The 13519-nt window shown below is 53.5% G+C and overlaps 1 protein-coding gene across 1 annotated transcript; it reads left to right on the top strand.

The window, feature by feature from the left end:
* Positions 1 to 2740: 2740 nt before the first annotated feature.
* Positions 2741 to 4977, top strand: VOLCADRAFT_81431 (uncharacterized protein; the record flags this gene model as incomplete). Its single annotated transcript, XM_002951253.1, has 6 exons — positions 2741 to 2954; positions 3027 to 3140; positions 3370 to 3576; positions 4033 to 4075; positions 4600 to 4686; positions 4917 to 4977. Coding segments are annotated over exons 1-6 (657 nt in total), but the record flags the coding sequence as incomplete, so codon positions are not given.
* Positions 4978 to 13519: the final 8542 nt, after the last annotated feature.

The following is a 13519-nucleotide window of genomic DNA, read 5'->3' on the forward strand; positions in this document are numbered from 1 at the left end:
GAAGCTGCTACTTAACAGGCCAGATCACGCCAGCGTACCCACAGCCGTGTTTTGGAGAGCAAGGCTAAGGAGGACATCGCGGCTAATGGCGGACGGCGGTTACTGCTGCTCTGATGTGGACGCGTTGAAGTGGCGTGCCTGTGCTACGAGGACTAGGTTGGTTTAAAAGTTGACAAGCCTAAGCCCAACTTGGTCGAACTTGGAAGTCCATTAGTGTAACGACGGCAGCTTGGCTGCTTGGTAGGTACCTACTAGGCAGGATTGTATTTTAAACAACCAAATATTTATACTGTAGTAGGTGTCATCGTCGAGGCACCGTCGGGTCATGGGCTCATTGTGCGCGATACCCTATAAAGAGGACAGGCATGGCCAGGAAAAGGCATTTAATGGGCCTTGGGTGTGCGCATGGCTCATGGTGTATAGTACATCCACTTGCCAAGCCGTGTAAGCTTTGGAACGAGCTATGGATGCATCCCCAGTCATGGATGGGCTAGCGAATTGGGGAGACAACGTTTGCTTGGTCTCGGGGTCCAACTGCTCCCCCCAATGAAAGGTGCTCTGGGACCGACCACAAAACGGAGCCTAAACTGTCCCTAGAAGCACTGCTGTAAGAAATTTCGCCCCTTAAAGACGCCTGCACATTAAGTTCAAATCCCAATTGTTCAGATCTACATGCCGTACCATGGCTACTGCGCGGTTAAGCTTGTAAACCAAACAACAACAGCACGCTTATATCCTTTTATCTTTAACGGGTGCTGATGTAACAATAAATTCATCCTGCTTCTAATTTATCAGATGCAGACCTGACCTTTTCGTGCAAGCTGATAATAACGCATGGCATGTTCAAAATAACGTAGTAAAACAACTGTTTGATCAACAAAATACAATGATACCCTGATGCCTGTCTAGCGATGCCAAAATTCAGGACTTTCGCAGAAATGTGTGTGTGGTGGTTACAGTGGGCTCCAGACTCCCGAAGAGTAGAGCCATCGGGCCAGCTGGCCGTGCACTGCAGTAGAGACTAATATACAAATTAGACAACCACCCAGATAACTGACCGTCCATCGGTGACCGCTCCCGTGAGCATAGCAATTTGCCTGATATAATTCTCAAGAAGGGGTGATGTGCGCCAACAGAATCCCAACCTTTCCGTGGAATTCCCAGAGCTGCGAAACCCTGAAGGCGGCCCAAAAAGTCAACAATAACTCGACAAATGGCTCCTTCCGTAAGGGAAGGGCCAGGTAACAGTGCCGGGTTGGTTTTCATGTTTGCAACCATATATCGTCTCCCATGCTCCATGGTTGACACCGCAGCAAGAGCCACAGCAGAAATATCACGATACTGGAAGGATCATGAACGTCGCAAACGATGTAGGCTTGCTGAGAAAGAGGAAAAGGAAGGCCGAAGAAAGCCGGCCCCCGTAACCACGTAGCGAGGGAGTATTTGCCACTCCACTGCATGGACCAAATGGCCGTTTCCAGTCCGCTCAGAAAAACCAGATCACCCTGGAAGCCTATGCGAATGATGAAGAGTGGCTTCAAGCGGGCTCAAGGCCCGAGGTAGCGGACAACAGTGACAGTGGATCATCATTGTCAGACAGCGAAGAAGGCCGTGAAGCTCCTGAAGCGCGTCCGCTGCCGTACAGCGAGAATTTAACCTCTGCATACTTTCGGGACTTGGTCTCAGCAGACTTTGACAATGCTCACAAGGCGCTGCTTGCAGCGCAACGCACGGCTACCACGGAGGCAGTCTTGGCAGCAGGCAGGAAATGCCCCCAATGCAGCTCACTTGGGCAGCATGGGTTTTGCCCGATCACTATACATTTCTCTGGGAGCAGCCTGTCAGCGTTGTGGTGCAAACCATGTGGCGCCAGCAGTGCCGCATTCACTTCAGTGTCGCTCCAACGGAAGAGGACTGCCTTCTAGACACCAAAGTGGCCATTTCAATGAGGCGCGACGGAAACCACCTTATCTGATGGCATCAAACCTTCTCGCGGCAAATGAGCGCAGAGATGGCGCTGCAATGGTGGCAGTATGGGAGAAGAACCGTGTGTCCGCCAGAGGGATTTGTCACTTCAACGTTGCGCAAGCGGGTGCGGCCGACAGGTGTTACGGCTTACTACTACCTTCGGTGGCTCGTTGATGATTTCCCAGAGTCCTTACATGGCTGACCATGCGGGTATTTACATGGACGCCCCTGCTGCGGTGATGGTCTGCCGGCGCCATAGGGCCAGCAGCACCAGCAACCGCCACAGCAGGAGCAGGGCAGGAGGGTGCAGACGAGGATGGGCAGTCACCACTAGCTGGACATCCGGGCTCTGGGGGCCCATCGCAACAGTGACAGCATCACATGGCCAGAATCGCTGGGGTAGAGAAGCTGGGCCAGGGCCACAGTTTAGGCTCAGTTTTGTGGTCGGTCCCAGAGCACCTTTCATTGGACCTTCCCACGAACAGGCGAGACCAGGCGAACGCTGTCTCCCCAATTGTCTAGGCCATCCATCCTCGGGGATGCACCCATAGCTCTTTGGAACCGCGCTCGAGCAATCTCATCCCAGGAAGACCGTTCTTTTCCGAGCAAAGGCTGCATATATGATTAGCAAAGTAATGAATTATGTACTTAGCGTTGTCACCTGTTAGGCAAAGATAAAAATACGCAACCGTTCCAGTGGTACTGCAACGCACAATCGTGTGGCTGATGCATAATACTCCTGATTGAATCAACGGAAACCACTGCTGTATGACTGTGATTATCGCCTATTAACTGCGACGACTAAATATCCTAGCGCTAGTACTTTCAAGGCACGCGAACCATGCGCGTCGCGATGCAGCGGACGAACACATGCAGCTGCAATGCCATGCAACAACGGCAAGCGCTTAGACAGGTTGCTTTGCCTTCTCTGCGGGCCTCTTCTGGTCGGCGTGTTGTGGTGGTGCGGGCCGGTCCGGCCGTGGATGGTAAATGCTTGTGTACCTGTCCATCGTTTTTCGCTCCAAGTCGCGGCTTGACGCAATATTCGTACCACGCAGATGATGAAGAGCTGGAGAGGCGTCTTGCGAAGCTAAAGCAGGCTAAGGGCGAGACCCCATATGGCCAGACATCGAAAGCTCCTGTGAAAGCACCAGAGGAAACTCCTAAGAAGAGTAAGCCCAGCAATGAAGTACTCCCTGTGTCTGTATTCTTGGAATCTTCCCGGGCATGTTTCTGCATGTTTGTTCGCTAAGGACTGTGAACCACTGGTCACTGCTTCTCCTCTGGCCTGAGTCGTATTGCTGCCGTTACAACGGTTCAGAGTGCCCTTGCTAAATCTACATGATCCCCTCATACTCCCCTGGCACTCCATGTCACTTGCATCTTGTGGACGTACTGCAGAGAAGGAGAAGGTGGTGTACGACTTTTCGGGCGAGACGGTGTACTACGAGGGACCGCCACACCGTGGCGATCTGGCCATCAATGTGCTGCTGGGCACCACCTTGTTCTGGCTGCCCCTCACCATCGCCGCCCTCGGCCGCGGGCTCTTCGTGAACTACAAGTTCACCGACAAGCGCATCTCCGTTTCCACGAACGCACCTTGGAAAAGTGAGCAATGTGTGTTCATTCCCAAGAGGAAGAGTCCGGAGAACAGGGAACTATAAATGTACAACCGTAAGATATGAATTTTATTATTTTGAACACAGGAAAAAAATACGTGAATGCAAGTAGCTCATGAGTGCTGCAGAAATTCTGTCGAGCAGGATTCGCTGCGCGGTTTCGTTTGCCCCGGGGCTGAGTGGTCATTTGGTCTCCGTCATAGGCGCCATTCCCGCCCGCTCTTACAAAAATGCCACATCAGGTAGTCTCGGTCAAGGACGGTATCTTGTAGTTCCTTAATCTTGCCATCCTGCCTTCCTAGTCTGATGTGTGTCACCATTGATCCATGTATTGTCCCTGTTGCGATTTCGCCTCCTTGGGCCGTCCCCCCAACCGAACATTCTCGTACACCACCATCGCCACTACCACTACCACCACACGCCACCGCCATACCACATACCCCAGCTGAGCAGCTGGATGCGGCGTACCAAGAGGTGAAGGAAGTCAGGTGGGCACAAATCAAGGGGGCTGATGATGTGCTGATCGGTGGTGAGGGAGGAGGGAATGGGGCATTAGAACGCAGTGGGAGGGAAGGTGCTCGCACCAGGAGTGATGGGAGGTCGGTCTGTAAGGTACGGAAATATGAACGAGTGTACGACTGTACGACTGTGCCCTTGTGGTGCGCGTATCGCGGCGAATAGGGTCGGTAACTGGTCGGTTTGTTGGAAGCCCGAGCGTGAGAGAGGGGAAGTAGAGGTTTCCTGATCTGGACATCCAATACCGAAGAGAGAGAACTTACAAAGGAGAGGGAGAGGAGGCGTTGTCCGCAACACCTAGGTAAACCTGAGCCCGCCAGGAAATTCCACCTCGCCCTACAGCCACATGCCCTTGCTTACACGCCCTGCCTTTGTGCCAGTCTACCCTTTCCCACCGCGTTCAGGACGAGTATGCTTCCTGGATGAAGCTGCTTGCTGGCCCTTGCAGTGCTTTTGTCTTAATCATGACGCGTGAAAACGTTTTTTCGCCGTGCAGGAGCATTCCCCGTGGCGTGGGTGTGTGGGGTGACATGGTTGTGGTGCTCCGGGACGGCAGCAAGATTGAGATGCGCGCACTGGACAGGTGGGGTGATAGGGCTTTAGAACCATAGAAACTACTCACCATCACACACCATGGATAACCGAATCCTAACCGCTATTCCTAGCCACCACCACAGCAACAGTCCTTGCCACCCACTCCATGTATATGCGTGTACGCAACTCAAGGTGTACATGCATGCACATGCATGCACATACATGCAACGCACGAATGGTGCATAGATTTACATATGAGCCATCTTTTCGCTGCCGCAGGTTTCGAGAGCTGCAGTCGTACATTCTAAAGCGCCGTGACGAGCTGGTTCCTCGTAGTGCCAACGAGCTGAGCCAGGAGGAGCTCCTGGGGGAGACCTCGCCATCCCGGGGGGGCAAGGGAGGAAAGGGCTTTGCGTGAGGGGGGGGGCGCTTTGTGCTGGGCGGGGTGATAGCGGGATGGTAATTTGGTCTGAATTGGTTTGAGGCTTTTTTTGTCGCGCCTAACGACGGCGCGACCGTCGGCCGGTGAGGTCCGACGACGCAGGCTCAGGTCCGCTAGGGTCACATGCCCCGCTTTGCATGGGGCGGAAGTCCATGATTTACATAAGATGAGAACCACGCCGCCTTTGGAATTTGTTGTCTCCTCCTCAGCACTTCCCAGCACCAGACAGCACCAGACGAAGTGGTGGTGATGTGGAGGGGAAGGAGGGCGTGCGGTAAGATGGGTTGATTGGACTTGCTTCTGCTTGGAATCGTAGCCTGTCTTCGGTGATCGACCGTAGGCCTGACGGAGAAGGGTGCTATGTTGTGGACGATTAAGGCCAGCCCTTGGCCGTGCGGATGTGGCAATATCGTCTCGATGGATGAGGGATGTGAATGATGGCAAAGGTGTAGTGCGGTTCGCTTTCAGTTTGAGTTTTGACGCAGCGGTTACAATTCAAGTTGGTCGAGCCGGGTGGTTTGGATACATGATCCATTTTTGGTTACAGGTTGGAGCTGCGACCGTTCAAGGCGATTCATCACCCAATTTTGGACGATTGTATGGGTGAGGGGAGTCTGTCTGAAAATGTGTTGCTGACTGAATTGTGTGGTGATAGCTTGACTTGGAAGAAGCTCTTTGATTTGTTCATTCGCTAATTTTGCTGACCTCACAATGAAAAACAAGGTTCAGCGTCCTTGATGGTTTGAAGGGCGTTTGTCTAATCAGCCTGTTTTCCATGCAAGGAGGTCTATGTGCGACTCTTCTGAGGGAGAGGCGGGGGGAGGTCCCCTGAAAGCAAGCAGGGTATAGTTATCATGCTGCTATGTAGGAAAAGGTCCCTCTCCCGCACAGAGAGCATGTAATGGAAAGTATACCCACCAGATTCCCACTGTCCGGAATGCCGCTAATTGCACTCATGACATATATTTAACTCGTCGTATGGACACATATAAAGCAGCGCACGCTAAACAACAACCTCAGCTAAGACATAAACACCTGGCCACGAGGTATGCAAGGTATTCCATCCGCAGGTCACTGGCACCACATCCCACCACCTCTCAGCCATTTCTCACCATCCCCAAGAAAAGCACGGACCTCACCCTTTCACCATCGCCTACTTGCTTAATAGTAAAGTACCTTACCATTCCATGTTCACCGCGAAGTAAACACCCACGAGAAGCCAAAACGTTCATTCCCCTTTTTATATATATGATAAGATATAAAACTGGCTAGGTTTGACACCCTCCTCCGAGGGGCTATGCATATGTGCTGAACGGCCACTGTTTTATCCACCAACGCGGCACGCTTTTAACACGGGTGCAGGTTCCACAGTAGTGCTATTAAGGGACCCGCCGTCACCACTCTGCCGTCAGATACCGCCTTATCCCCCAAACTATAAGAGGCTTGGACGGCAACTGCAATTCAAAACATTCGCTGCCACTATGTGCTCCCCCCGTGATCACTTCAAACGATGCAGCAATGGAATCACCCGGGTCATCCCGAAACCGCTGGCTCATGTCGCGCGCAATAGCACCACCCGCGATAGCAATCCTTAGCGCAAGTGGTATCCCAAGTGATGAGGAATAATTTCATTGCTCAACTCGTCTTCCGGGGGTCATCTACACAAAGATAAATATGCTTCCCGCGTGCCGTGTCGCTGTCGCTCATGGGAGGGCCTGTTCAAATAGCTGTTCCATGCACAGCCCCACAAGGTCAGGAAAACTGGGTGGGGCCTTTCAAGGTTTGCACCCCTTAATATCGCGGGCCATCTGCATTTGTTGCGGTGGCAAATGGCGCAATATTACGCACGCAGAAAGCTGTCACGGGTTTCTATAGCCACGGATTCTTCCCAAATATAATTCCAGAAATATTGCTGCGGCAGATTGAGGATGGCCAGCAGCGCATCTTCGCTCAAATCTAAGCAAGCATCCATCGTTAAGCTGCTGTCGTCGTGGCACGTCCGCTATGGCATGTAGGCATGTACGTCGCTGATCAGTTGGACCGGAATTGCCGTGCGTGTTGTGTCCATTAATGCAGCAACGCCACCAGTTTGGACAGCTGCTTGAAGGCCCCGGACATGCCGAGGGCCAAGGCGCCCACCAGGAAGAGGACAACAAGCGACATCTCCGTCGTGTTCCAGACGGGACCGCCAAGCACGCTGCGACGAAGGGTTGGAAGGACGCGGCATACTTGCAGTAAGCGCTGATGGCCCAGTCTAGTCCTATAATACCGCCATTCCCGTGAAATTATGTCCCTACACTGTAAGTTCTTCCGGCCAACAGTATGGGGAGTGGCATCCTCACACCCGCCCACACAAAGCTTACCACCAGACGTTGATTAATTTATTCCTCAGCAAGTCAGTAAGGCCCTTGGACGCCTGAGTTTTACATTGCAGAGAGCTCCTTAATCTCATCGAGTCAACGGCTGGGCTGGATGGCGCGAAGGCATGGTCTGGAGCATTTCTTCCACGACCCTTTGCTGCTGTTGGTCGCTTTGCTGCCGCCATATTTTGGTGTTTGCCTTCCCTTTCAATACTCGCACTTGGTGCAATCGGCAATCGGGTTTTAAATTTTTGTGTCTGACCCGCGCGCTGACTAGTGTTAGTCTGTTATGCGTGTAAACTACTGTCAGCCTTCTATGTTTTTTTGTCAGGTGCCTACAAACAAACCCAAAAGACGTCGAGAGTCTATTTCATCGGCAGCATGAGTTCAACAAGTGTTGAGGGATTTGCAGGAACCGCTGGCGTCTTAGTAGAGGTAAGTTTGTAAATCCTTAATTTTAGCCAAGCCATTTCTGGAGCCCTCCTGGAAACAGGCGGGACGCTGCCGTACACCTTCCTCCAGCGAAGCATGAGGGACGGATCGCCTGAATTACACCGGGTTAACATTACTTTCAGGCCATGTAATTAATTATTTAGCAATCAGCGGCCCGAATGTAGAGATGATGGCCGCCAGATGGCGGTCCAGCGGGGTTCCGGACAGCGGGCTCAATGGCTCAGGGGAAGGCCAGCTAATAGTTCGTATTGTATTACATGGGGTAAGGGGGAGATCATCAGTACCTCATATGTATGGCAGGTAATGCCAGGGCCACTTCGCGGGTGCTATCGTCACCGCGGGTGCTATCGGGAGCCCTCACCTCATCTCTACAAGGGGTGAAACGAGCGGTGAAACTTGCGAATTGTATGACAACAACATGTATGCAATCCAATGCCGCATTAGGGGGCTCATGCCAATTCGGGCACCGTGGAACCAAGCGGCAGGAAAAGTCAAGCGGAACAAGGAGTATCGGAACAAGCGCCGAAGGAACACTACAACAACACCAAGCAAGGAGTAATTGCCGGTCACAACCTGGCTAAAATGCAAAAAATTTACGACAAATGCAAGACAGCGCATCAAAAGCTGCTGCTAGGTGTTTACGTCCGTGCGCCGAACGCCAACAACCCCGAACCATTCCACCAAAATGTACAGCCGATAAATCCGAAACCAGGACATTATCTAATTCGTCGAAAAGGAGCCTCGCGCATACAAACTTTCAGAGGCAACTGCCAAAAGAACAACATTGCCACATTCTCTTCCATGCCTAAACACGCCCAACAGACTTCATTGAACCATGGGTCATGTGACCCACCTGAAGAATGCCCAAACAGACATCCCCTGCCAAGGAACCTGCCCAAACTTGAGACCTGCCTATCAACCAGCACCTTCAAACAAGGTAATGGACAATCAATAAGCAATTGTTCGTATGCGGACCTTCGCCAAGGGAAGGCAGCTAAGCGTTAGGCTGTTGTTCGCTTCACGTCACGGAACAGAGGCAACATGCATCCCGTGTAAGACAACAAATCCACCACACCAATCTAGCCACTACGCTGAATGCAAACATAGGCTCTCGAACGCTCTAAACTATCGATATTTGTTGCTTGCAAATCAAGAAGTAACCAAATACGCGCATGGCACCCGCACACCTGCCATTGAGAAGAAGACCTGTGCGGGCTCCCGGCTGGCCGATGGCGGGTTGAAAGTTTCCCGAGGAAATGGCCCCTGCCGATGAGAAGGCAGCAAAAGTGCTGCCAGGCGGGGCAAATGTACAAGGTTGTTGTTGCAGGGCGCCATCAGATTGTTTGGACGCTATGCCCAGGCCGTGCTGAACCCCTTGTGCGGGGCTACACATGCATCGTTTTCAAATGGATCCGAGTAGTCGGCTGCGCCGGCGTAAACCAAACCAAACAACATTAAACCAGGCAAAATCAAACCGTAGCGAGTCATCCACCCCCACCCATCCAGGCATACAGTTCCACGACCTGGCCAGTTGTGCGCATGGATGCAAACGATGCATTGCAATTCCGGATACGAACATAAACAAAGGGGACCAGCATCTAAAGGTTTCGGATCAATTCCTGGGTGAAAAAACGGCAGTTCATAAACCGCTGCCACACGGCGCAGGGGACGCAGCGGGAAGACGAAGTGAGCGTTAATCGCCTACGCAAGCAGTCCGTCCGCTAGCTTCGACAACTGCTTTACGGCGCCGGCGGTTGCGAGGGCCAGCATTCCGAGGATAATGGCGCAGAGGATGACCAGCTCTTGCTCGTTCAGGATAGGACCGCCTAGTAGGCTAATGACGCCCACAACAAGGAAAACGGAAAGGGAGGGAGACGTGAGCCTAAGCTATGCATGGTCCCTGTAACAGCTTTGCATAGCGGTGTTTACAAAAGGCGGACACGAAGGGCGGAAGGACGCGATGCCCGACTTAGAGAGCACTCCGGGGTGCAACGCCCCCTCAGGTTACCAGCTGGCCGTGGCTTATGACTAAACACCACGCTGACAACCAAGCTCCAGGCTGCCTAGCGTTGACATGCAACATACACGGATCTGCTGCACGCAGACGGTCCTACCAATGAAGGCGAAACGGCAGCTTGGACAGCTCGCTGCACCGCGGCCTGGCCTTGGCAATCAGTGAGAGACGGAGCTCCCTATCCATAGAAGCACTGTCATTCCGCTTGCTGGCGGAACTGCTATCGGTCGGGACTGAGCGACGCTTGCTTGCTTGCGCATTGGCCATTCTTCCGGTTACAGGCGAATTCCAAAAACCCTTGGGATTCGACGTTGCCCCTTAGGTGGCTCTAGGTATAGTAGGCCACAAACAAACGAGCTCGTCCAAGCATATCCTCACCTTGAAGTGCGACAGCCAGTCAACTAGCAACAATTAGATTGACAAAAAAGCTATATGCAGCTCAATCTGACCTGTTGCAATGATAAAGTCTATAGCGTAGCTATCTGATGACTCGTCCAACAAGTTGATTCGTATTTCCGTACTACCTGTGGTCACTGGATACTCAGGCTGCGATGGAGCCAGGAAAACGCTGAAGCCCGTTTGTGAACTATCCAATTTTGGGTAATTGCAGGAAAATACCCCAAATTAATGCTGGATACTGTTACGTACTTTTCGGAGGATTCGATTCCATGCTCTTCGACTAAGACCTCTTAATTGCGCAACCCATTCGTATTTAGAATGAGCTTTGGCATTGGACTGGTGTTGTCGCATTTGCGAATTTAAGCGCACGGCACCTTCTTGATGATCAGCAGCTGAGACAATGCGAGCTAAAATCCTAGTCATTCCTGTATATCAAAAGCACTGGCTCTACCATGTCTGGACTGAATCCTCAGCTGCGGAAACGGCAGCGGAGCGTCCTGTTGATTGGACGCAGGGTGCCTCCTTGCAAGACAAGATTGTCCTCTTTGGAAAAGAACTAAGCTATACGGTAATCTTCCATGTTCATTTCTTGACATATGGGAAACAGTTTACATGGGCCAATTTTACGCCTGTTGGAGCTGAATCGTCGCGCGAGTGCAGGTCAACGCTACAGCAGCGAAGCAATGGAAGTCTATCCGAGCGGCCGAAGAAGGAACATTTAAACATAAGTTGTACAGGTGCGGTCACCTTCAGGGACCTAAATCAATGTTGTGTGTCCACACCTTGCGTGCCGTCCAGTCTCAAGCACGTACCTCTTCCCACGGCGCATTCCTGCGGCATTACCCACCGACCCGTGCCACCACGAATTTCCTTCCCCTCTTTACCATGCCTAAAGCTCCTGAGTGTAGTACTTCCACCCTTCCGAAGCCTTCACACCGCATGCTCAGCACCCAAACCCACCTGGCCCCGCAGCCGCACCCAGCTCCTTTCTCCTTTCATAATCTGCATCGCTTGTAAGTTTCATCTTGGCTTTTGCTCCGGTATCAAGGTCTGGTGACCGATTCCTGATGCCACTGGCGTCGCGGTGGCTTTGGGGCCCCCTTAGACGCCCCTAATCAGCGATGTGTTAATGCATTTCCTCCCCATTTTACCCCCCATACCCCTTGCTGAATGTATTGATGCAACATACCCCGGTCCCTGTCACGCCTGGATGCCGGCCTGTTCATGGTTATGTCCCACATGTCTAAATCGGAGCATTTCCTTCCTTTCCTTTCTTCTCCTCTGTGCCTGCTCCCACACCGTCATCCCGTCACGCCCCTGTTCAACAGTTGACAACTTTGGACGCCGGCAGTTGCTGTTCGTGACTATCCTTGTCTTCGCATATATTTCCCCTCCCTGATGCTATTTTGACGTCACATATGTACGACTATCCTGGGCTTTGGATGTACTTACCCCCCGGGCCCCCCCTTGGGTAGGTTGGCCCAGTGGGTGCTGTCTAAAGAAGACCCCCGGGAGACGTTCCTCAAGGCGCTGCCCCGCCAGGCAGCATCCCTAGATATTATATACCCGGTACGAGCACACGATACACAATAATACGTGTCTGTGGGGTTGGGGGTGTGTGGGGCTGGGGGAGGGGGTGTTGTCGACGTGTTCCTGCGCTTGCAGCTCTACCTGTTGCTGTGTCTGTCCGTCGGTCTGTTTAGCCAATTGTCTCGACGTGTTTGTATGTCGGCGTGTCTGTCTGTCTGCCAATGTGGCCGTGTGCGTACGGTTGGGCGGCGTCTGTTGCGCACTGTTCTGGTGGTGGTGGTGGTAAGGTCTGGGGAAGCAGAAGTAGGGGCGACGATGGGGGGGGCAGCGTTAGGGTCTCCCTCTAGGATCTGTTAGGGTCGTATGCATCGTATGTAAAACATTACACAAGTGCTGCACGCTAAGAGTAGGGCCAGGGGCAAGGCGCGGCACCGCCTGGACTTCCTTTTCAAACCGTGCGTCGCCGCACTGTTTCCCCCCCCCCCCGCGCGCAATGCCTTAGTGCTGTCGTATGGCTCTGCATTGCGGCCCCTTGTGTGGTTGGTCGGCCCGCCTGACTCGTTCTTGCCCCCGGCTCTACGGCTGTACTTCTCTCGCTGGCTGGCTGGTCTGGTTGGACCGCTCTTGCCCTGGTTGGATGGCTCGAATGCGCCTCTCTACCCACTGCGCCATTGCTCTGGTTCTGGATTGGTGTGTGTATGCGTGTGTGTGTGTTACATATCTGCCTGGCCGACGCTGACCGGGGCACCTAACCGTACCCAGCGGGGAGACCACCGAAGCACTCTGCTGTTTTGATTGCAGAGGGACGTATTGTCCAGCCCGCGTGTGTGTGTGTATTCGCTCCCGCTGCAGTGTACGCTGAAGGAGCGGTTAGTGCGGCGGCGGCTCCGGCGTATGGCCCTGGCGCAGGAGCACTTCCACAACCGACGCATTGTGAGGGGGGGAAAGAGGGCGGCCGGTTCGGTGCGGAGTGAAGGCAGGATGAGGAGTGGGAATGGCGGGGAGGGAAGGGCTCGCTCGTTCTTGGAGTCGGTGCGTGCGGCGTCCGGAAGCGGAAAGATCGCCCCTGTCCCTCAGTAGCACCCCTCGTCCTACACCGTTCCGGCGGCTTTTCTTCCCTGGAAGACTGGTGTCAGCGCCCGCCCCTGCTGCCCATCTGCTCCTAACACGTTATCATCTCTGGAGACCGCCGGCCACATGTCGCATCGATGTCGCCAAAGGACTCCCGCGTGATGCCGGCACGGCTGCCCTTCACTGCCTATCGTGTTCCTCTGCTTGCCCACTTGCCTTCGCCCCCTTTTCGCATGTTCAACATACCTGCCCGTTGCGCTTCGCGCCGCTTGTGTGCCCGCTGGTTGCTCGGTCCGTGCCATTGTGGGGCTGCCGGTGGCCGGTGGGCGCTGCCCGGACCTGCGCGCCGCCTGCTGCTGCTATGGCCACTGCTGCAGTTGGGCTGGGCGCTGGCGACCTTGCCGCAGTTGCCGCTTGTGGTGGGTAAGAGAGGGGGAGAGGGTAAGAGAGGGAGGGGACATTGTGAAAATTCGCGCAACGGGGGAGGCCGAGTGGCATCTGGAGGAGGGCGGGGGAGGGAGGGAGGGAGGGCACTACCAGGGCAAGAGTGCGCACTTCTGCTTACAGGCGGGTGGGGCATGGAACGGAAAGAAGGTGCGGGGAACGCAATGAG

Source organism: Volvox carteri (assembly GCF_000143455.1).
Source record: "Volvox carteri f. nagariensis unplaced genomic scaffold VOLCAscaffold_23, whole genome shotgun sequence".
Taxonomy (NCBI): domain Eukaryota; kingdom Viridiplantae; phylum Chlorophyta; class Chlorophyceae; order Chlamydomonadales; family Volvocaceae; genus Volvox; species Volvox carteri.